The sequence below is a fragment of the Lepisosteus platostomus genome, chromosome 10 (assembly GCF_059453375.1).
Source record: "Lepisosteus platostomus isolate fLepPlt1 chromosome 10, fLepPlt1.hap1, whole genome shotgun sequence".
In the NCBI taxonomy this organism is placed as follows: Eukaryota; Metazoa; Chordata; class Actinopteri; order Semionotiformes; family Lepisosteidae; genus Lepisosteus; species Lepisosteus platostomus.
In genome coordinates, this window is record NC_142620.1 from 22,801,903 (window position 1) to 22,827,526 (window position 25,624).

At 41.5% G+C, this 25,624-nt stretch overlaps 1 protein-coding gene across 1 annotated transcript; it reads left to right on the forward strand.

The window, feature by feature from the left end:
• Positions 1 to 724: 724 nt before the first annotated feature.
• LOC148653613 (deubiquitinase DESI2) lies at positions 725 to 25,624 on the forward strand. Its single transcript, XM_088648835.1, has 5 exons — positions 725 to 2,295; positions 18,644 to 18,716; positions 20,296 to 20,389; positions 23,735 to 23,876; positions 24,190 to 25,624. The coding sequence occupies exons 1-5, from the start codon at positions 2,062 to 2,064 to the stop codon at positions 24,430 to 24,432; spliced, it is 786 nt and encodes a 261-aa protein (XP_088504961.1). The 5' UTR covers positions 725 to 2,061; the 3' UTR covers positions 24,433 to 25,624.

Sequence of the window (25,624 nt, forward strand, 5' to 3'; positions counted from 1 at the left end):
TTCTGCTGTAGGTGTGCTGACATTAGATCCTCCACTTGATAATACAGTACGTGTTATCAGTTTCTGACCCATTTGGCCCAGTCTTCATCGGGGTTGATAATAATGTCAGCTGCCTTGCCTGTTTCTCTTTGACATACAGTAATTGAAAGATAAAGCCCTGCTGTGTAAATGGGTCTCTAGGTTAGCATGGCAAAGGAGAATTTGTTCTGAATCGCTGTACCAGGTAACAAAACAGGCTCTCTTGACATTTCTCCAGCTTGCCTGGGACATGCTAAAGGGTACCTTGACAGTCCACTGCAGCCCTTGATTCTGTAGGAACATCAGATAATTTATACAAGATCAGGCATAGCTCTCAAAAGGTGTGCTGTCTCTGATCAGTAGGATTTAGAGACTATTAAAGTGTCATTGAGTTTTATTGCAAACACAAAAGGTGGTGAATTGTCACAAAACCTTTGCTTCGACATCATGTCCCACAGGTTGAACTACAGCAGGCACATTGAACACAACACAACTGCTCAGTGAATGGTATAGAATTGAAGCGCCTTTTTAAAATATCTAGAATACGGCAACACGTGTCGACGCGTACCATCGCAGTCGCACGCACATCAAAGCACGCTGCATATGCAAAGGAAAACTTGTAAGACGGATAATGACAGCTGACATGACGCAAATGTCTTTGAAGACCTGACGATTTCTCTTTGAGGAGACTGTGCAGCTCACACTCGTTCCCCACCCCCATCACTGTCTCTCTCTTCCCCTCCCTCTCTCTCTCAGTCGTGGGCAGCGGGGAACGCTAGCCCGTGATGATGTAATCAGATCTCTCGGCACATTCTCATTCAGCTCTCGTCTGCGGAGAAGCTGGCAGGGAGCGCGACATAGGACTCTGGTTCGGGTGATGTCATCCGCCTTTCCCTGGGAAGAGTTTCAGAGACTATCCGAGACAGGGGAAGCTGGACTCCGCTTCCGCGGGGGGTTGTTGTGGGGTGAGGAGGCAAAACGGGAAGGAACGAGGGGCATAAGAGGACGGTTGTTCAGCTGAACCATACACTCATACCTCTGGATGCTTAGCCGAAGACATTTAATTGCACCATGAGCTAGCTGGCCTCTGTGTTATTTTCGCAATAACAGAGGACAACGAGCCGTTAAACATTACCGGCGAGAATATCGGGGTATTATTATAACAAGAAAAGTGTAATAAGATTATATGTACTACAAGAAGCTTCGTTAATCATTAATTGTACCGTTACAAGGAGCACTTATGCATCGCATTGTTCATGTTTTCTTCGGCTCGTAAAATTCCGAAATTCAGCACCTTGGACAGGTTCCGGCTTAGCTATGCGTTATTTATCGACCTTTTCCTAAAAGTCAACATCATAGCATAGCCTGCTTGTTTTCTCCTTAAGTATTTCCGCGATTGGTGTTTTAGCGTTTTCCTGAAGCAACAAATCTCATCACAGCTAATCTGCGATACAGTATACTGGACGCAGCGCCTAGCGGAACCAACAACACCAGCCACAACCGAAAGGTTTTTTAAAATTATTATTGTAGATACACCCCCTACCACCACCCGCAAGACTGTGGTAGACTAGAAAATGAGGCAAGTGCAATGGAGAAAAGACATACGTGCCTCTCTTCAGAATATAAATTTCAGTTAATATGTATTAAATAGAAAGTATATATTTTAAATATTGATTTTATAACATATCATTTCACCATTCTGGAGGACGGGTTTATATCGGTCAGTAGTTGCTGCTTTCCAACTCTCAAGATTTATCTGCACCTAAAGGTTTTTGACGTCCAGCTATCTTTTTGAAACAGATCTACCTCTGGATATTTTTTTTCGCGAATTCTTGTTTGTTTTATACATGTCTACGCGTTCTGATGCTCGCGAAGCTGGAATGAAAGCGGATGGGAAGTTTTTTTTCCCCTTGTTTTGCGCGTGTGCTTTTTTTTCTTCGCGAACAAGGCGCACATTGAGGGATGGTATCAAGTTGTAAACGACCCCAAATGGTCTCCTCACTAACGGAATAATTCCACCGTCTCTCTCCTCTTCCGTGCTGCATGAAACCTGCGAAGAAGAAGCAAAGCCGAACCGAAATCAGTTTTCTATGTTTGTTCGTCACGGGCTTCAAAAACAGTCCCCCTCTCCGACCCTGGCTGGAGCGCAGGGGGTCGAGGTGCTACTACGCGGAAAGCAATAACGCAGTAGCTGGAAGGGACTGGAATACTGACTTCCCTGCTGTGAGGACTAAGACCATGGCTAATGAACCAGTCATCCTTAACGTTTATGATATGGTAAGAAGTGATGCTTTCTCGTTAGCATTGTTTTTCATAATTACCTGCCCGTGTAATCATGAAAACGGCAATGAATGGTGTCTTCCGGTCAGTTTTCTTTTCGTTTTATTGATTCTTGCGTTCAAAATACACTTTACTACAATGCGTTGACATTTTCCTCACTTGTCTCCACTTACTTTCTCAAGTGCAGATTCCCCCCTTTCTGTTTGCAGAACAAATACAACATAAGTGCTTCAATTACACTCAAAGTCTTAAATCTCCTATATTCATTATAAAGGAATAAACGCAGAGATAATAACAGTTACAATAATGTGCCGGTTTTTTCATGTATATTTTCATAAATAGTCGGTGAGGAAAACAAGATAATTATATAGACTACCTATTGTTTCGGTTTTGTAAAAAAAAAGTCATGTTTATAAAGATATTGGGTAGAGATGAGCGCACAGTGGTAGCCCCTGAATAAAATTAATTTCGTACTTAAGATTTACAGTTTGGAATGGGTGTATATTTAATGATAACCGTTTTATTCAGAAATGTATTGGTCATTACCTGTAAGGTGCTTTGAGTGTAGTGTCCAGAAAAGCGCTCTATTAGTGTAAGGAATTAGTATTTTATGATTATTATCTTAATTGAGAAGAGCACCTTCATACATGAAGGACAACACTTGTGCTTCACATCTTTTACTGTGGAAAAACTGTTGCACAACAGCTTCATACAGATGCGTTTAGTCAAGGAAGTATATGTTCTCAACTGTTATAAAAAGAAATAAACATAAGCAACGGTTGACATTAGATAATAGTGAACTGTATAATACATTCCACTAGATTCTACAACAATCCTGTAAAAAAAATCCCCGTACAAAAAACAAACACTGGTATTCCAATGACATTGCCTTTTAATTTACAGAATGGATAGCATGTAATTACTTCTAACTTCATTCAAATAAATCCAAAAAATGAATGTCTTTTTTTCAGATTATTCAAGTATTAGGTAATGCAAAACAAATTCTAAAAAGCTGGAAAAAAACATGTAGTTATAAAACTTAACAAAAATGCAAATGTCAGATATACCATGTGTGAAAGAAACCAAAGTACATACTTCTCTCCCAAAATAAAAAAAAACACCTTTCAATCAACAATGCTCACTGTGAGAGCTCTTGGTAAAACCTTAAAGCCACATCCTGTGGTCAGATGAGCGAAACATTTGAGTTGTTTTATTTGCAAAGAAAGGGCCTAAATCTTTTGGAGTAAAAAAGCAAAGTCTGTATGGACATACTTATTGAGCTACATGTCCAGTACAGGGTTCAATTCTATTATAGCGTGAGAGGCAGTTCCTTCTCAGACTGCAAATCGTAGCACAGCTGAAGGACATTTAAAGGTAGAAAAGTACCAAAAACGTGACTAAGGGAACTGATTTCTAGTGATAGAACATTGCCAGGCATAACACCACATTTACAAACATGAGAAAAGTTGCAAAAGTGAAAGGGACCATTTTACGCATCTTGCTTATTAATACTGTACAAATACCAATAAATTATTTATTCAAGATTCAGCTGCTTCATAAAGGCAATCCATTTAATAACATATATGGGGAGCTGAACAGAAGAGCAGTGGTTAGCATTGCTGCCTCACAGCACTGGGACCCTGGGTTCAATTTTGCACTGGGGGTACTATCTGTGTGGAGTTTGCATGTTCTAATCATTTTTGCTTGGGTTTTCACTGGGTTTTTTCCACAGTCCCCAAAAAAGACTGGTGGGTTAATTGGCTTTTGTGAAAATAGCCCTGGCATGAGTGTGTGTTTGTGTCACATACCAGTATTCTCTGTATAACGACTTCAGTCCTATATGATCTCCTGAAATTCTCCATCTGCCATTTTGAACTGTTTAAGATTTTCAATGCTTGTATCAAGTCAGTTAGTAATATCCTCTCTTCTTCACATCCCAGTTTCTCCCATGTGTGCAGTAAAATGAGAATCGCAATTTTCCAGGTGTGTTGATCATTGTAATATCCATCCCTGAGTCATGCTAAGAGGAATGTGCCGTGGATGAAGCTCAGGTAATGTTTCAATTAGTCAGGCTGTGTCTGCTGGGAGGGGTGATGATGGCATGGAGCAAGGTGGAACTGAAGAGCAACTACAAGAATTTAACATTGACTGATCAGCTCTTTGCAACCTGAGAAATGAAAGGAATCTCTTCTCTTTGAGAGAGAGAAGAGGACCTCTTCAGCCGTACCCATCATTTCCTGTTTAATGTGTTTGTACAGTATACCCACCGATCTTCTTCATTCAAGCAGGAGTTCACTTCTGAATTGGAATAATCTGAGCAAGTACAGGGGAAACCTAATGTTTACCTGCTTCCTGATAGTTTTCATATACTGTATTGCGAAGAGCAGTTTCAGGGGCATTAACAACATCTTCTCGTGTTCCTCCTATGTGAGTTGCCTCAGTGTTGAATGGGAGTGGGTCTTTGAGCACATCTGGATCAAGATGGGGATGATAAAAGAAACCAATTTTAAAAAATTGCACAGCATCACTTCCTGGTACCTTCACATAATCAACCATTTAGCACTGGAAAAGGTATCGCACTGATTCAGAATGGGTGTTACCATGATCAGAACAGTCCTGTAGCTGAAGTCAGCATTCTTGCCTCTCCATCAGCTCAGTGAGAGACGGGTCTCATTCATGCCATAGGAGTTGACAGCTGTTTTTCTTCAGCAGTTGAATTCACGTACACAACCCCTCATTGGGCCAATACAATAGTACCTTTAATGTTTCTCACTGTGGTCTTGTCACTCGTCATTTGTTTGATTGTAGCCTATTATCCTTTTTCCATTTGCCAAGCTTTCACATGTTTTTATATTAAAGGAAATATAAAGTAACGAGCACTAGTTACTTCAAATGAAGTTCCAAAAAGGAAAACTCCAGTAAAACTATTAGGATGAAATGTATTCAATTTGAAATTTGTTTAAAGCTGTTTGCAGTACCAAAGTGTAGCTAAGTTACACTGGGGTTGTACAAACCCCATGACAGCACAATCAGATGATTGTTAGCTTAGACATAATTTTTTTTCTTGTTTTTTTTTTTTGTTGGTGGTGGTGGTGCTCCCACATTTTTTAGGTGTTCTTTTTGTTTTTTCTGCTTTTGGAACACAATTTTAAAAATTCTAGATTTTTTGTAAAACATTAGCATTTTGAAGACATCCTTAACAGAGATGGAATGGCTGGAATATTTTAAAAATCAAGTGTGCCGCATGTTTCATCTGAGAAATGACAATAAAAACACATCTTGTATTTTGTGAGGCAGATCAGATCTGTCATACAGTTCAGCAGGCTAAGACAGACTTCAACATATGAAGCTGAGGAAGGATGTCACCTGCAAAAGGACTCCTGGATAATTTAATTTTGAGAAGAGTAAGCCGATATTTGTTTTTACAGTGGTGTAATAGAATTTGTCTTCACTGTCTGCTTTGATTTAAGTCATTTGAGATGGTGAAGGTCCTTCAGCTCATGAAGAGTGGAGCTTGGCTCTTGTAAATAAAAAAAGTAAATCATTTATGTGAAAACATTGTTGCACGTATAATTTTCAGCTCTGAAGATAGCTGTTGGAGTGACAGTAGCAAGACGCTCAGACTTCCTGTGACAAAAATGGTGAAAAACCACTTGTCATTAACTGCACTCCAGAGTAGACTGTTTACTGAGTCATTCTCCAGCCATTGCCCTCCCCATTAATACTGCCTTCAGAGAAGTTTACTCGCTCCTGTAAAGAATTTATTGAGGCTTTTTAATCAATGTGATGTCAGCTTTTATATAGCTGTTCAGTTAACAAGCTTCTAGGAAGTTTTGCCAGTTCTAAAGATGTGAATTAACTAAACATCCTTTCAGTTTGAGTAATTATTTTTCTGTTCTGTCTGTCTGTACACCAATCAAATATCTGTGGGGGTAAAGTAGAGGTGTATAGTGGTGAGCAATCGTTACAAATGAACACATTTGTCTTTGCTTCAGATAACCCAGCTGGTTGTCTCCTCCTGCAAAAGGTCACTTCATATATACCCAGACCCCAAAAAGCCAGTTAATGCAAAGTCATCATAGAACTATTGTAGTGCCTCAGGTCTAGAGGGATAGAGCACTAAACTGTGTTCTATATTTTGGATTTAAACAAGAGAGTCAGAGAGTTATCTTTGTACAGTACAATGTTAGGCAGTAAAACGCTTGGTTGAAGACGTTTCCCAGTGACACAGATAAAGCCAAAACAAAACTAGACAAGATGTACAGTTTTTTTTGGTGTGCTGGCACCTCAATAAAAGGAATAAACATTGTCATACAGCACCACAGATCAGAGTTTTAGTCAGCTAAATAAACAGAACCCTATTTGCCATTTTACAGTTAAGATTGAGATTTCTAGACCAGGTGGTCTTGGTTTAAGATTTGATCTGTTAGCAGCCCCCAAATGGCGGACAAGTACAGATGCGTTCCCAGGATCAAACAGTCTGGATTTCCATTGAGTCATCCTGGAGCTCCACTAAATGGTGGTTTTCTTTAAATTTACCCTATGTGTCTGACATATTAAAAAGGTGGTGTTTCAATATAATCGTGCACATTGATGCAATAATTTTGTCTGTCTCTGATAGGAAACCATTCAGCCCAGCTTTGTTGCATGCGTGGTAGTAATTTAACAATCCGAAAACCTGATGTTGGTGTATCTTCAAAGACTGCGGAGGATTAGGTTTAGGGTTACCCCAGTTTTCTAAACATGTCTATCATGGCAATGAGGCTTCTGTGTGTTTTATTTTTATTGGTTTATTAATAATCCTGACCATGTAAATCCAGATGTGTAGCTAATTCCCTTTTCAAAGACCAAGGTGATAAGCTCCATGCCCTGTCGCATACTTCAGACGACCATCTGGAGTGCGGTGAAGAATCCTGCTCTGATGTCCATTCCTCAGCACTTTTGAGATACTGCTTGTAGGCGGTGAAGTCATCAGGCGTCTGGAGTTTGAGCCTAGAGATAGAGACATCCAGAGATTTTACTGGAGAACCATAGTGTTGGTCACTGCTGCCAAGGATGATCAAGCAATGAAATAATGAAGAATAACTAAGCCATGTATGGAATATGATTGTAATCTGTTGTTACATACTTTTTAGGAGGATCATACACACTACTTCTGTTATCCATGAAGGCACTAAAAATCTATAGACTCTTTAAATGAAAAGGTTCTAAATTGCCTGACAGTGGTGTGTGCACAGGACCAAACAATTATGAATCACTTATTAATGACTGATCACTTCACAAATGTGAATTTAAATCACCATAAAATAGAGATTAATAGAAAATAAAAAAAATAGTATGACAAAATAGGACTCTTTAAGAGATTCATTTGTTACACTTACTCATTTAAAAAGATAAGAACATTTTAATGGTTACAAACACTGAGGCCATTCAGTCCATCTATTTGGTTGCTAGTAGCTAATTGATCTGAAGATCAGCTATTTTTTTTTTTTTTACTTAGAAACTGTTTGCAACCAAGATTTCAAAACATAGCAAATGTTAATGCATTGCAGCATAACATATCATCAGATGTTGATTTTTGAACATATTGACAATTGACCAAAGAAAAACTTGCGTCCACTTTGTTCCTTTACAATGGTTAAGTCTTTCCATACTGTATATGCTCAAATCAAGTAGAAAAATTAATTTGTATTTTGCAAAGCAATCTCTGCACCAATGAGAGACCTGTAATCATAAGACTCGAGTTATTTTGAACAGCAGGGATGAAAGTCATGGTTTGGAGCATTCAGTAGAAACGAGTGCTTTTCCTTCCTCTGCACCTCTATTTTGGCCTGGCTTCACATACCACGCACCGCATTACCTGTCCACATTCTCTCGCCTGTGATTAAATTGCGGAAGTCTTAGATTTTCAGACAAGGCCAAAAGGCACAACTGAGATCACACCTTCCACATACTGTGGAGGACAGTAATTTTTTTATGAATCATTATGACACCGCAGTCTAGTCACACCTTCATTGAAAACTTCCCAGTTATTGGGTCATACCAAGTAGCACTAGTACCGTCACATTCGTTTTGACTAGAAGTACTGGTGAAACATGACCTCACATCTGCTGTGGATGTAAAAACAGGAAAAGCTTGAAATTTTACGCGGAATCCTAGGTACTGAATATTGATACAGTATGTGCAATTGCTCTAGTGCCTGTGGTTTTTTCACATGCGATATGGATTGTGGTGTCTCCGGGGGAAAGTTTATGTAAATGAAAGTAGTACTCACACCACACTTTTCTTTCCTGAGTTTCGTGGCGTTTCTTCCTCCAACTATCTTCCACAGCCCGTAATCCATTCCCTTAATCCTGATCCGATCCGAATTCCAAAAATCCGTAATAAAGCCAATCCGCGATGTATCCTTATCCAGTGTCCGTAATCCAAAAACCATAAACTTGTTATCCTTTCAGTAGTCCATTATTCTTTAGCCAGATCTTAAACATACACCTTTCCTCTCTTTTCCTCCAAACCACATTCACCTTATCGGCTTCCGCCCTGTTCACTGCCTCCGGGGCACTTATATTTCAATTCCTGATGCGGCTCAGCTGTGTCTCATTGTTTCTCAGGGTAGACCCTTTCCATTTACCGGTCAGCTGATTCTTTTTGGCAGCCATTTTGCTAAGGTCCATATATAGTATTTTAAGTAGGTCATTCCGAAAATACCTGTTATGAATGACCCTTCCCCTGGTCACGTTACAGGATGTAATTTATAGAAAGAAAAAATTATCCTGATATGTGCAGTGCTTAACATGACTGGGTGGTACACCAGTGTGTATGTTTCAGCATAACAGGTTTAGACCTTTGTGAGGTTTCTGAGAGGCTTCTTTTCAAAGGCTGGGCACATGGCTCATTACAGTCTGTGAGAAGGATTTCCCCAAGCAGCAATGTGTCATTGGGGTCAGCTGGTGGTGTTTCAGGCAGGATGTCCTTTGTTCACCATGCAGCAGTGATCCTGTGTGCTGGACACCTGTGTGCTTGCAGTGTCATGAGTGTGGACCATATTGCTCCTCCATTTCAGGTTGGGCTGTGGGCTCACAGGAATGAGAAAGCATTGTGTACTGTGCTGGAGTCAATTAACAAGCAGTTGATTTTGAACTGAGAGAGGTACGAGAAGGGAAAACAATTTGAATGTTCCAAATGAAAAAAGTGAACAAGGCAGGATCATTCAGTTCACCATTACTTAATCAGGTTATCTCTTGGAATCTAAGACTAGACTGATCACTTTCTCTCCATCAACATTATCTGGTAAACTGTTCCACAAGATCGTCATTCTGGGGAAAAAAAAATACATTTTTACTCGATTTAACACACATACATTTTTGTTTTAGAAATCATAAAAATCTTTACTCTCATGGTATTTACACAGCAGAATCAGCATGTTGAGAGTGTAGCAAACAATGATGGGTTGCCTGCTCACACTGTCACAGTTCTGAGTGATGTATGCTGTCTCTAATTTCTGTCTGTCAGTTTGTAACAGGACAGCACAGCCTTCTAGTCAGGTTATGCCAAGGTCAGGGGGTTCAGCAGAAGTGCACTGCATGTTTAGAATTTCATATAATTAGACTGATAGACTGTCCATCTTTGCCACAAGACTCCCTCTGTCATGATTGTAGTCCCTCCCCCTTAAGGGCGCTCTGGCTCTTTTCACTTCTGACTTGATGTTGTGCACCTGCTTCCTGTTCCAGCCTCCTATCCAGCCCACCTTAAAAGCCAGACGCTCACTCTGTTCCGGGCTCTGCATTGGTTCCTATACCAGGCGAGTCAGGGAGCTGGAGCTTCTGGTCCCATTCCCCCCTTGCCCCCCCCAACCCTCCACCAGATCCCGCTCCAGTTTTTAATCCCGTTTGTCTTCGTTTCTGATGGACTGCCCGGCTCTGGACATTTGCCATGTTTTGGATTTCCCTTTGGACTCCCTTTTGGACAGTTTGCCTTGGATTCACCCCCCAGAACACCTGCGCACCTTGGACATGCACCCTGTTTTCATTCCCGACTCCTGCATGCTTTTTCCCCCTGTGTTTTCCTCACTCTACCCCGGATTGTGTCGTCTGAATAGGGTCCAGAAAGAACGCCTTCGTTCACCCTCCCTTGCTGGCGGTCACAACATCACCCTTCTGCATGTTAGTCTGCATCAGGCCCTCTGTGAGACACAACACCTGCTTGAAATCTGGCTTTGTTTGTATCTGTTTCTTTCCTTTCCTGCTGTTTTTTGTATGTTACAGCAGCATTGAGGATGCTCATTTTCATATGGCAGGGCTGTGCGCATAGGAAGTGCCCCATCCAGGGAATGTTTCCTGTTTGTGATGCACGTCTTCTGTATCTGAACAGTGCTAATCAGACTCACTCAGCCAGAAGGGCTGACTGTGACGGAAGCTGAATGCCTGATTAAGTTCCTGGAGCCCTGTAGTGAGGGGTTTATCATAGGTCACTCTGCATTGAATTAAGACTGCAAGGCTCCGGATAAACTAATTACTGATAAAATGTGTCGTGCCAAAAATAAAAGAAGCAGATGAGATGCATAGTCAGAGCATATCTGTATGTTAATCCACAGGTTCAGTTCTGTTCTTCAGGGAAGGCAGAGGGTGGTTGCAGTCAAGCACACATCTCCCTCGTTTAGCTCTGACCTTTATGACTCTGGCATCCGTCTTCCCTGGAGGAAACGTAGGGCCTTATTCAGTCAAATGTACTCAGTCTCCTGAAAGCAAATGCACCAGGCCTGATTTCCTCTACTCAAAGGCGGAAAGTGCCTCTTTGAATGAGGTACGATTACTCTTGACACAACCGTAGCAGAGAAGTAGTAGGGAAAAGAAGGGCAGGCGGTGGAATAAAGATATTTAATGCCAGATGTACTCTAGAAGAAACCAGTTTCAGGTGGATTACTGGTAATTATCCTCTACTCTTCGGAGTTCACACTCTAAAACAGCTTCCCACTCGAATTCTAGCAATTACACGCACAGGCAAAAATTTTGATGAATATAATATTAAATACAATATCCCAATGTTCAGTAATGCCTTATGGTTTCAGTTCTATTAGCACTCTGTAAGGCCATATGTTCCCTTCTGACTTCATAACTGTCAGATTAAACAGAGATGTAAATCTGTGACAGCACAATTATACTTCAAATTAATTTCCCCTAGGACAATTAATAAAATGTTAATTACAGCACAGAAAGCAGGAAAGGTTCATACCAGATAATAATTATGTATTTATTATGTTTTTTATCATGCTTTACTTTGTTGGTAGATTAATCCGAGACACTTATCATTTGACTGTTACTCTGAATAGATTTGATGGCTCACAAACACTGCACTCTGGAATGAAGAAACCCAGTGTTCGGGAAGTGTGCTCAATTTCCTCATGTTCAAGAAAGATGCGATCTTCTAATTCCCATGATCATGTTAATGTTCATGTTAACTCCGTTTCACACACATTGTAGACGGGTTAGCAGGAATTTTTATTTGTCGCCAAGAAGCTACAGCCACTGTTTACAGAACCCACAAGCCTGTCGGATGCTTCATGTTCTCCTGCTGAGCAGCTGTTGCTGACATGGCCCTGTAGAGGCTGTTTAGATCAGTCATGCGTGTCATGACGGGAGAATATTAGGCTTCACAAGCATCTGTGAAGGAAATAGCTATGGTCTGTTTTCCTCTTTAGGCTTATTTCTCAGGTTCAAGAGAGGCTTTGCATCACTCTGTAGCGGCTTGACATTTTTCTGTCTGCCTCCTGTACAGCATCATTACTTCCAGATGATGCAGTGGACCTCATGATCACCTTCTAAAAGAGGCATTTATGACAGTTGTGGGGCACCTTACTGTACGTGCAACTTTCCAAATTCAGCATATTCCCTGGAAGGAGGAATCCGTTTGTGTCTGTTTCTACCCTGTAGTGAGTTAAGAGCCGCTGGGGCTGGGTGGGGGAGGGGGGCAGAGGGATTTTGCAGCAGCTGGTGTGTTACAGAGCTGGGGTTCTTCAATCCTGTTGTCTCTCCCTTTGTGTGGGCAGATGCATCTGCAATAGAAAAATGATCAAATCCCAAGAGGGACACCTCTGAAGGTGGAGAGTGTGGTGTAGCTATGGTGGTTTTCTGAGGTCCTAGCTCTGAGAAAGCCCTTTGTCTTCTGTTCTTTTAATTGTATCCTTTTAGGTCTTGAATGTATTTTTCAGATACTACATCATAATTTTGTTGGAATTGATGCTGCAAACTTTGAATGTTTGAGGGCAAATCCTGTAAGTGTGCACTAAGTGGAAGAGTGGAGGGTCAATCTTAAAGGAATTGTCCTGATTGTGAAAATGTACATGTTCAGCCTTGCATGGTTTCTGAAAAACCTGGCCCATTCTTTTTCTTCCTGAAACTCCCCAGACTCAGCTCTGTCCACTTCAGGAGATGCCTCACTGCCTCATCTTCAGCCTCCTTCTTGTCACGGATGTCAGAAGGGACGAACCGTGGAGAGGCAAGAGAGCGGAAAAAGACCCATATGCATAGTGGCGGAACGGGGGATTAGCCCGGGCTCAGCGGTTCAGGAGTCGCATAGAAACCAATGCCCTCAGGCAGCGGATGTGGGGCGACCTGGTGCTAGGCGGGTCTCAGGACATTGTCAATGCTGAGCGAAGGAGAATCAGTGATCCAGAAATATATAGCCCCAGAGAGAGACACAAGAAGGACAGCAAAGCACAGGAAACTAGGGACAGGACATCGAGGAGCGCCCTCTAGCTGCAGACGGCGTGACACTTCTATGTTACCCATCTCTGAAAAACGTGACGTTTCCTGTTCATTTCCCTCAATCCTTTAACAAAACTGCTAAGGCATTGATATATGTGGTTTATATATTTACTTGCTCACATCTGCTGTTATCATCTGGTGACAGATATTTAGTATTTGTAACATTTTAAAATTTCTCTTTGAAGAAGAATCAGACAGCATGAATCATTTTAATCAAGATAAATAGATTAAAAAATCATTTTTTAATTGCTTAATACATTAGGGAATGTGGATATGTACATTATGTAACACACTGAGGGACAGATCATATATCCACCTCTGTTGTAGACTTGTCTCACATAGAACAAAACATGCACACATGGAGAGTGCAAAAAGTAAAGTTTGAAACAGAGCTGCGAACTAGAATATTTTTTTCTACCTAGCTCCTTCTTTGGAACCCTAAACTAACATATTCCGATCCCTTATATTATGTTGGTTGTACTGCCAACTTGCCTAAACCAACACACAAGAAATTTAGTCCAATTTGAGGTACATACTAGGTATATATTCCTCAGCAAACCCAGAGTCAAAAATCCAGTCAGGTTGATCCCTGTCTTGTCCTTCATGCTCAGTAGGGTAGTGAAATGTAGAAACCAGTCTTTCTCTTCTGTGAATGTTGAATATTTGTCATGACCAGTACACCTAGAGGGCGCTCTACTTCTCTCCTATCCCTAGTTCCCTGTGATTATTCATGTCTTTCTGGTGTGTCTTGTTGTGTAGCCTATTTATGTCCTGCTTCTGCTCTGCTCCTTGCTCAGCATTGAGGTTCAGATGTCCTGAGACCCACCTAGCACCAGGTCACTCCTGTCCATGGCCTAAGGGCATAGATTTCTATACAGCATTTCCTGAACAGCTGAGCCCAGGCTTACCCCCGTCCCTCCGCTATGCATAGGGTCTATTTTCGCTCTCCTGCCATTCCACGGTTCGTCCCTTCCGACATCCGTGACAATATTATTCTCCCAGCACTATTCCAGCTTTTTGGATTTTGAAATACATGGTGGAAGTAGGAGCTTGTCCTACAGAAGCAGGAAAGTCATACAAATTGATTAAAAATGATTAATAACAGTGAACTCAACGGTGAGTGAACATTGGTTATAATAATAGCTTTAACAGGTGCAGATGTTTTCGGTAGTGGAGGGCTAGTGACAGGGTTTTGGTGTCAGATAGCCAGAACTCACCATGGCAGCACACAGAGTTGTTCTTCCCTTGGAGGTCAATGCTGTTTGTGAGTTTATTGAATTCACAGTGAATTTGTAAGAATTTTCACTTCATTGCCATGGTCTGTCAATGACTGTACTTTGCATTTTCATTCTCTTTACCAAGATTTCCTGTTGTTTGCTCTAAGCTTTAATATATAAAGTGTGCTATACTAAACGTTATATGCTTTTTACCATAGTACTCCACAGTAAACGTTTTAAAGGTTTATACTATTCCCTATCACCTTGTAAAGCTACAGTCTGTTGCAGAGAGGTCAGTATTACCCCAAATTCTGGGACAATAGGAAAGACACACTAACTAAAGCAGAACCAGGAAGTCTTTAGGGAACAGAAGATATTTTTCCAGTCAAGGTTAAGATTGAGGAAATAAATGTGTCCATTCCCTAAACATTCTATGTAGAATCACTCAGTGTCCACATCATTTTAGTAAACTCCAGATCCATTTTTTTTCAACCCCAAGTCTTGAACATAGAACGCAAGGCAAGACTACACACTGAGAGGGATTGCAAAATATGACACTTAGAGACACCAAAATAACATGGGACAGCTGGAAAATGGGGTGAACATTTAAACTCCTCACATAAGACCAAACCCAGGGATCAAACCCAGTGCTTCATGCATCCATCTGTTTCTATACAGTATTTAACACACATACAGTACAAAAACCTTAGAAACCAGCTAAGTTGTTTAAATATTAATAGGGAACAGCTGGTCTGGTGTGCACGGCTTTTAGTGCCAATTCCACAAAGCGTCTGTTTAGTTCTAATAGTGGAAGGATGGGTTGGGGGGAATCTTATTAAGTGCATGAAATGTGAGTAACACTCCCCCACCCCATTTTAGATATGCTGCCAAGAAGGGCAGCCTAATTGAGTGTGGCAAGCACTTAGCATGAAAATGAATGGGCAGCAGTCACCCAGACACTATGTTTTAGCTTGCAAGCTAAGGATACATTGTGCTACAGAGCAGTGTGTGGGGAGGTAGCTTTATGTAGTATCATGCTAATGTAAGTGCTTATACTAGTAAAGCTTATGACATTGCATGCATATATTACATAGAGCACTTCACCGAAACCTGCAGTCCCTCTAGAAGTCAAATTACCAACAAATGTTAAAATTGTAAAAACAAAAAAATAGATGGTATAAGTTTACAGTTCTCTCTAAACCTCAGGTACTGCTTTGTACTGACTCAAAATAATTAACACTTGCTTTCTCAAATACCTACAGCACTACCCTTCCTTCATAACTTTCAGTGTCAAGTGAAGGATAAAGGCAGCGCTAAGGCAGTGCTAAGCACTGAAGCTTAGCAGGTGTGAGCCTGGTCTGTACCTGGATGAAAGACCTCCTGGGAAGAACTAAGGTTGCTGTTGGAAGAGGTGTTAGTGGGACCAGCAGGGGGCGCTCACCCTGCAGTCTCTGTGGGTCCTAATGCCCCAGTATAGTGACAGGGACACTATACTATAAAAAGGTGCCGTCCTTCGGATGAGATTTAAAACCAAGGTCCTGACTCTCTGTGGTCATTAAAAATCCCAGGGCGTTTCTCGAAAAGAGTAGGGGTGTAACCCCGGCGTCCTGGCCAAATTTCCCATTGGCCTTTACCAATCATGGCCTCTTAACAATCCCCATCTATGAATTGGCTTCATTACTCTGTTCTTCTCCCCACTAATACCTAATGTATGGTGAGCGTTTTCACCTGAAGGTGATCAGCTCAAGTCTTTCTCACACTGTTGGTTAGAGGGTATTCGGGGAGAGCAGAGCTATCACCCTATGGTGTTTAAGAGATGATACTCGATGGAGCTGAACTGCCACAATAGCAACTGGGTAGAAGGACTTGGAGAGACTAAGTGGGAATGGAGCTCTGCTCTCCGTACCTCTCTATCAACAACCCATCCCCTGCTTCAAGGCAATATCACCTTCTTTCGTCAAGGAAATGAGCAATACTTGTCTCACAACATTTGTAATTTGAGTTCTATCTGGTATTTCTGCGACAAATAAGTAAATTTGAAGAACAGAACATACCGATTTTCCTGTAACAGTAATAATCCCTTCTTGGTCAGGTCTTCACTGACAGACAAGCATTTAAACCTAATGTAAATCTAAAAATCCTAAAATTAGATTATTTCTTATCACAGTTTGGTCATTTTTTCCAAACACCCACTCTCCTTTGTGCAAGGGCATATTTCCTGTATTTCTATCTGCATCTACAGCCTGTGTTCTAATCCTGCTCTCCTGGGATCTGGTAGAATTGGTGTTTGAGGCTGATTTTTTAATTTGAATTATTTTATTGTGTTCCTGACTTGTTGCATGTGTTCTTTATGGCTTGTTATGCTTCAGCTGACAATTTCAGCTGGCTGTGCTAGCGACTAGCTCCTGCTAGCGAGGAAAATTGCCCTCAAAGGAAACACTAACAAGGAGAGTTGTATCAACGCAAGAAATATATTGGCCTTCACTAGCTTGTCAAAGTTAATAATTTCTGTTCTTCATTTAAATCTAAGGTGCAATTTTTTACATAATGCGAGCACACTTTTTGTTTTTTCACATAGATATTACTGCAGAACATGCCTAATTTATTTTTAGTTCCGAATATGTGTAAAGGTACTTAAAATGATCATTTAACCTTCTGGATTCATTTATCCTTCATGTATATTCATTTTTCTTCTGTATGTGTGTTCAGGATACACATGCAAGTCAGGATGTATACAATTTCTGTTTCTTAACACAGTGCCAACAAAATGCCAATTTCTTTAATTTAGTTTTTTTCATTTTTTATTATTTTACAAAAACAACATATAATGTTCTTTCACATAAACACATTAACAAACATAACCTCAGAACCTGAAGAACAGACTTCCTTCCCCATCAGCCTCTCAGGGCATCTGGCCATAGACAAGCCCCTCTCTCTGTGGGGCAGGATAGGTCACCTTTCCTGGGCAAATTATCCTGGCAGAATGCCAGTCAACATTTGGGTTCTCAGTCTCTAGAATCTTGTGGTGGTCAAAGCAGCCCTCCACACAGAGCCTCTCTGAGGGCAGTCACACCTCCATGAAGCACATGCAGTAGATCTCCTCACCCAGGTGCTGCTGGGAGGTGCAGTCCAGGAACTGAAAGGTCTGGTTGTGGAAGCCATGTTAGTGCTTGGGCAGAGACTGTAGTGCAGAGTGAAAGTGTGGCCTTAGTCCAGAGCACCATCCAGATGCAGAATATTGTTAACAAACCAATTTCAATCTGCCCTGTCCTCAGAACAGACATAGGCACAGTATGTCTGTAGAGCAGTAGGAGGACTTCATTAACCACAGGCCACAAAGATGATACTCACTGTCTTGGGCTCTTGGTTCTTTGATCTTTCCTATTCTTTTGTTTCAGAATGTGTGTGACATGTTTAGATATGTGACATGTTTAGATATGATTTCCATTAGCTGTCTGAGTTTACATTCCACCAATCAGAAACTGATGCGTCCTAGCGTCATTGGGCTTCTATGAGGTTCAACCAGTAAAGATGCTTGCTGAGTGGTTGAGTGCTGTGATCCAGGTGTCATGGGTTCAAGCCTGGGTTGCTAGGTAACTAGGATGGGTTGCTAGGATTCCCCAAATGATGGTGTCCCTTTGGCTGAGTGTACCTGAGAGTATAGTCAGTGACTGCCCCTTGTGGCCTCATGCAGCCTTTCAGGCTTGTGGTGCTATGAGTGAGGTACTGTAGGCAATGAACTTCTGACACACGGTGATGTGTTGGAAGAGGAACGGGGCAGAGAAGTCTCCTGTGTGTGATTATAGGCTCAAGAGCTAACATGGGAAAAACAATTAATTGGTGATTCCAAATCAGGTAGGAAGAACAAAAACTAATTGATTCTAGCTTTTTTTTTAAAACAGAATTCTCTATCATGCTGCCCAAAGGAATATTAGAAACTTCGTATTACAGAGATTATTCTACAGTAGATATACCAAAAATATTAAGCAATCGTGAATGTAAAAGATATACTGTATAGTTGGCTGAACAGATCCCTCTCATCTTTAAAAAAGATGCATCACCTTTTCTACGAAAAGTACAATTACATTTGTGCCTTGTTAAACATTCCTTGTGTACTTTTGTAGCACTTCTACTAGGTTTATATGTATTTTTGTCAAACATTTTCCTTACCAAATGAAATCTATTAAAACATACACAAAATTCAACTGTTATTGTAGTTATCAACAGTTTATAAGGATAAATGTATTCATCATGTAGATTCATGTCATTTTGTATTTCAAATGAATATTTTGGCATACATTGGCAGTGGATGTGTGATACTGCTGTTCATGTGACCATCTCTGCCACCTTCTTTGTCCCCTACAGTACTGGATCAACGAGTACACATCCACCCTGGGGATTGGAGTTTTCCATTCTGGCATAGAGATCTACGGCAGAGGTAGGAATTACAACGGGGGGGGGGCATTGCAGATAAGATGCTTTTGGGGGGATTTTATTAATTTCTCGCTAATGTATTTCCATATGTAGGGAATCCACCAAAGATTTATTTTTATATCAAACCACAATCAATCCCTGGAAAAACATTTAATACCTTCATGAGGAATTTCTTATTGATCATACTGATCAAAACATGCTGAGTTGTTGGCTACGCTATAACTGGCATAAACTATAAAGATATTGAATGAAAAAACAAGAACGAGAAAGCAATTGTTATCGGATTTAATTCCTGGCCTGTTCAATATGTCTCTGTTTAATGTTTGGACAGATTCAGATTAACCAAGAATTATGATGACACAGCAGAAAGTGGACATCCATAACCGATGTTTTGTGCATTGTGCAATACCTACTGTAAAAATACATCGTAATTTAACTCACCACATCGTAATACACAGAAACCTCTCTTTTCATGGTCAGCAGAACCCTCGTTCAGTGGTACTTTGTACAGTTTTATGTATATTTGAGGATTATTCCTAATGTCCCTTTAGAACTCAGCAGTGATTCAACACTGCATAGATGAGCACCATGGAGGCTGGTGCAAGCTGTTTTGACTGGCACTAGATTAGTTTCCTGTACCTGTACAGTAGCAATGGGTTGTCTTCCAAAGCAAACGTGAACAGCTCTGAAGAAGCTATTAGCAAATAGTCTCCCAGGTTAGTGATCAGCCTGCCTCCATTTTCAAATGAATCACAAGTCCTTGGTATTTTACTGCCTTTACTGCTGCCTGCTTCATAGTCTCCTGATTCACATGGTTCACCACTGGTTGTGTTGAACCATTTTGTGCACAACACTGACACCAGGCCGGGGTGCTGGCATAACAACAGAGGTGACAGTTAGCTCTAAGGCAGGGGTTCCCAGAAATAAGAATCAAGCATGTTTTCCATGTTTCCTTAAGTTATGAACATCTAAACCTTTAGGAAAAATAGCTTACAGAAATGTCCCATTTTGCTATAGGAATGTATAGCTTATCTGTAAATTGTAACCTATAAAAGGGTTAAAGTGTTTCATTTAAGGTTTCACCAGTCTAATTTACCCCTCCTTTACTTGTATGTTGCCTTAAACTGCTGGAGTCTTAGCCCTGAGTTCTGGAGCTCCTGTAGGAACCTCTGGTCATAAGTCATTGACAGACAATGAGGCTAACGTTGTGTAAGTGCATTAGTCCTGGTCTTGTGAGATAAATATATCCAATGTCTTGGATTTTCTTGGCTTCACTCACATTTCCTATTGGTGGCTGAAACTGCAGTATGTGAAGAAGAATTCTAAGAAGACAAAAAAGGTTAAAAATGATAGGAATTCCACTCTCCGTGAAAGAAGTTGGAATATCAGATTGAACAATGAAGACATATGGTTTGAGCCATACTCATGCAACCCTAAAGAGGTGCCTCCTGTTCCTAGGCTTAAGTGACAAATCCTTAGTACTTCCTATTAGGCTCAGATTAATCTGTTGAAACCAGCCTAGACTAGATTGGCAAAGGATGTCATTCCCCTGAATTCCTTTCCGTTTCTTTCTTTTCCTTTAGAGTTTGCCTATGGAGGACACCCATATCCCTTTAGTGGGATCTTTGAGATCACACCTGGGAATGCTGCTGAGCTCGGCGAGACCTTCAAATTCAAGTGAGTGTGGCTATGAAAACACAAGAATAAAAAAATGGAATGGGAAGGATTATCAAAGAGGGGCAGTTTCCATTCCCGGGTGATGTCAGACTGAAGATGGACAGTGAGATGTGTTTATTACGTTTTCTTTGACACTCTTACCTGTTGTGATTGCTGTTGTGGCGTCAGTGCTCTCTTTTCAAGTGCTGTACCTCAATGGATTTTCACTCCTCCAGTAGGTGTCAGGGCACATCAGCTTCCATTGTTGGCCTGATGGACCAGTGACAGAGCCGTTTGATTAAGTACATGAGATACTTGATAGAATGATAGAATGGCAACAATCGAGAGGCCATTTGGCCCATCTAGCTTCGGTAGTTATTACTGTAGCTAATTGAACCCAGAGTCTTATCCTTCCATTTTTTTAAAAGAAGCCAGAGCATTGTCAATAACACAGGCAGGTAGTCTTTTTCAGACTCCCTGCATTACAGACACTTTCAGACCCTTTGCATAAAGGGACATCTCAATGTTGAAATGCATTTTCACCATTTTCCTCTTGTTGGCATCTCTCTTATTCTAAAGATATCAGCTGGGTTGATTTTCTCGATGCCTTTGACAATTTTTAATACTTGCATCGTGTCACCTTATAGGCATCTCTGTTCAAGACAGAAGAGGTTCAGTTCCTTCAGCCTGTCAGCGTAGATGATGCCTTTTAGTGTGGAAATGTGTCTGGTTGCTCTTCTCCAGATTGATTCTAGAGCAGCAATATCTTTTCCATTACGTGGCAACCAAGGTTGTTCACAATATTCTGAATGAAATTTTTGGAGTTTAGGTTTGGAGAAATTTGGCAGAACCCACTGCCAGAATGGCCCAAACCTCCTCAATGTTTTGCACAAGGATATTAATGACAGGGTTAATATACAGTATGGATTCCATTCCTAGCCTGTTCTCTTTGACTTTTGACTGACTTCCAAAGTGATCTGTGTGATCCAAGTACAGTGAAGTAGTACTTGTATTACCCTTGAAGTCCTTTGAGGATATCTGTGTTTCAGCTCCATTATTGTGAAATGATAAATTGGCTTTCCTACATGGCAGAAATTGTGAGAGAGGGGATGAGGTGCCTTATATAAAGAGCTTGGGACACAAAAATGTTTGAACAAGATATAGATTTTGGTTATTGGATTTCACTAGGAATAACAACACCCAAGAATTTAAGAGTACTGAAAGGATTATGGAGTGTTTAGTCAAAATTTGGCTTAACCTGCTTGGCTGAGGGCTAGCCTCCTGGCCATAGGAGCATAGGTGTGGTGCGGTGGCTCTGTGGATAAGGGTCTGCGCCTGTGGCCGAAAGGTTGCCGGTTTGTATCCCGCAGCCAGCAGAGGAATCCTACTCTGTTGGGCCCCTGAGCACAGCCCTTCACCCCAACTGCTCCAGGGTTGCTGTATAAATGGCTGACCCTGTGTTCTGACCCCAAACTTCTCTCCCTGTCTGTGTGTCTCATGGAGAGCAAGTGGGGGTATGAAAAAAGACAAATTCCTAATGCAAGAAATTATATACAGCCAAGTTGCAAAGATGGAGGTGGAATGCAAAAAGATGTATGAAGGGGAGCACATACACTATTTAAACTGGTTTAGGTGAGGAAATGACTTCAAGAGTGATTGCTAATTACTGACAGCCGAGTCTGAATGAATTTGGTTTAAAACTTTCAAAATTAAAACTCCATTACTAGTATATTTTAATTTCAAGGCAAGCTACAAGTCTAACAGCTTTTTATGGAAAGAAGTACCTCTCCATCTTAAGTTTATCCGAGATTCATTTTGAATTGTGATCCTCTCACAATTTTCCACACAGAGATTAAAGCAGCATTTCAGTTCAACAAATCAAATTGTTTTATTTCCACACAAGGGTGATTCTGTTGTGGTGTCATTATTAGCACTCAAGACTCATGCATAAAAACTGCTGTTTTCAACAGCATTATGGAGGTACAAGCTCTGTGTGTTCTCAGAGTCAAAGAATGAAAACTGTGTCTTGAGGGAAGTGAACTGCCTTGATCACTTAGAAATAGGTTGAATCAGAACGTTCCCTTCTTACATATTCATTTATTTCACCAAATCATTTAACTCACAGATTCCTATAAACCTCTCCAAGGGTGTCTCAAACACAAGTACTGTAAGTTCTTTTTTTCTGAGTTAGATTTACAACATGGTGACATGGCACTAAGCTTGGCTGCCTCCTGGCTCTTGGGTCTTGAGTTCAGTTTCAGCCAATGACACCTGCTGTGTGGAGTCTGCGTGTTTTTCTTTGGATTTCTCCAGACAGCAGAGAAATGAAAAATCTTCCACAGACCAGTTGCCTAGGTTAATCAGTGTGTTTTAATTCAGTGTTTCCTCCTGTGACTGTGTGTTAGAGGTACTCTGGGAGTCCATCCAGGGTGTGGTTCTGCCTAGTGCCCTGTGCTTCCTCGACAGGCTCTAGATTACTGCAACCCCCACTGGGAAAGGGCAGCTTTCTGAGGATGGATGGGTGGATTTGCTATATGAAAAAAGGAGGAAGCACTGTCACGTATACTAGGAAGCAGAATAAAATCTAAGAAGAGCATTGTTATGTATTTGATTGTACCTGATTTGAGCCTGATACCTACTGACGAGGGAGGAGTGGTAGCACTGTGGCTAAGGATCTGTGCCTGTGGCTGAAAGGTTGCCGGTTCAAATCCCGCAGCTGACAGAGAAATCCTACTCTGTTGGACCCTTAAGCAAGGCCCTTATCCCTAGCTGCTCCAGGGCTGCTGTATAAATGGCTGACCCCAAGCTTCTCTTTCCTCATCTGTGTCTCATGGAGAGCAAGCTGGGGTATGTGAAAAGACAAATTCCTAATGCAAGAAATTGTATATGGCTTATAAAGTGATCTTATTTAAAAAAACAACAACTAAAATGAATGATAGAAGATCATTGTCAGTTTAATATCATATACAAAAGGAGGGAGGAAAATAAGATAGAAGCTTTGATTTTATTGAAGAACATGTTAGAGGGCTTGTTTGATGTGAACCTGTTAAAGTTACGTAACTGAGTTTTGGAGCCTGACAGGCAGTGCAAGCCCATCAGATCATGTGACCAATTTCTAATTCAGTGTTTGCCTAACCCCTGAGTAGAGGGAAGTACCTGAGAGACAGCAGATCAATTCCTGGGTGAGAATGATCTAGGAGAAACACAAGAATGAGGCAGACAGAGGCACGGGCCTTAAACATAGGGCATGTGTAGAAAAGGGTGAGAGAGGAGATGTGTCCAGCTGCTCCATACAGTTCTTTAGTAGACTGTATAGAGTGTCTTTGAGCTGGAGGCTTTGGGACTGAGCAGTCTTTGTGTTCTCAGGGAGGCTATTGCTCTGGGTACCACAGACTTCACAGAGGAAGATGTGGACAAGATTATGGAAGAGCTGGGGAAGGAATTCAAAGGCAATGCCTATCACCTGATGCACAAGAACTGCAACCACTTCTCCTCATCACTGTCAGAGGTGAGCTGATGACATGTTTTATCAAGAACTAGCCATCTGGATCCACTTGCTTCCCATTTTGAAATGCACCACAGAAATGGTTTGACCAGACGTGCACACAATTCACACAGTTCCCTGGGTTACAGCATCTCTTTGTGCGGGGATACAGTGATGAACAGGGATTTCCTAATTTGGCTCTACAAGAAAGCAATTCACAGTTCTAGATGGTGTTTTTTCTTCTTCCTTTCAGGGATCTCTGCCAGCAGTGCTTCAAGCCTGCGGGAATACATGAATGGCTCTAATGCCTCCCCGCCTTCCTGTCTGTGTTTTTCAGCTGCTGTGCGGCAGGGAGATCCCACGCTGGGTGAACCGTCTGGCCTACTTCAGCTCCTGCATCCCTTTCCTGCAGAGCTGCCTGCCCAAGGAGTGGCTGACCCCCGCCGCCTTGCAGAGCCACATCAGCCTGGGGCTCCACAAGGAGGAGCAGGCCGAGTCCAGCGATGAGGAGCCCCCCTCCACCTCAGGGGCCGGCGCTGCCTCAGGCTCCTCGAGGGGCTGCCGCCACACACGTGTCTGAGCCGGGGGGGGGGGAGGCCGTGCCAGGAATCCGCTGAACCGTGCACCCCTGAGTGAGTGGCACAGCCATGAGGCCTAGGAACCTCACATGAGGGCCAGAGGGATCTCTCCCAGCTCACCCAGGGACTTTCTCTCCAATCCTTTGTCTTGGCTCAAGAGACTTTTTGCCTCAGCTGGAGGAGACACGAAGAACAAACTGAATCGTCTCCAGTCTGGGAATTTGAACCTGGGAGTAGTTCTAACCTCAGCCGGCCTCTGCTTCCCCGCTGAAAATTTTAGTGTAGTCTATCCCCGTGTAGTGGCGATAGCAGGGGCCGGTTCTTTTATCCAGTTATGTTTTAACAAGTATTGAATTGGGACTTTGCGTTTCGAAATCCTCAAGTAGTGATTTATTCAGGTTTTTTCCTTGCCTTAAGGGCACAAAAAGGGAGAACTGAGAAGTAGATCTGGCACTTTTATTTTTCCAAAATGCAAACACTTAACAGAGACATTGCAATTTTAGAAAACTTTCAAAACCGTGCCAAGTATAAAGATTGTCCTATGCTGAGAAAAATAGGAATGAAAATCCATGAATGAAATGCCTGCATCTCTTTTATGTTCCAACATATATTCTGTTTTCCTTTTTTGAAAATGTCCCGTATGGTTTATAATATTTTTTTAATCGTTATGGAATGTCCCATTTCCACATTTCCATGCCCATACATGAACAAATATAACTATACCTAGATTTGTGTTATCTGATCTTACCAGGCCTTACATGTGCTCTGGTGAACAGAACTCCAGGGTGAGTGGATCGGCTGTTGCGAGCATTTGTGATTTCCCGTTAGTCTGGAGCTCAGTGCTCTGAGGCTGGAAAGCATGCTGGTGCATGGCTCTTCTGACTCACCACCCAACATGCCACTTGTTTTCCCCCAGGGGCTTTTCTTTACAGGGTTGTGAAGAATGAATGGCATTGATAAAAAATAATCTGTATTTAAATCGGTTTACATACAGCGTAGATATATACTGTGGTGGAAAAGGTGGCAGTGAAATTGATCCAGCGGACAGCGTTCAAGTTGATCAAGATCGCAAGGGTGTCCATGCATCATTTGTAACCCTGAAACTCATCCAAATGCTGAGACAGAGGCTGAGCTGAAAAGCCGAAAGCATTTCATTAACATGTAAAACATTCCTTTCATTTTGGTTTATATAGA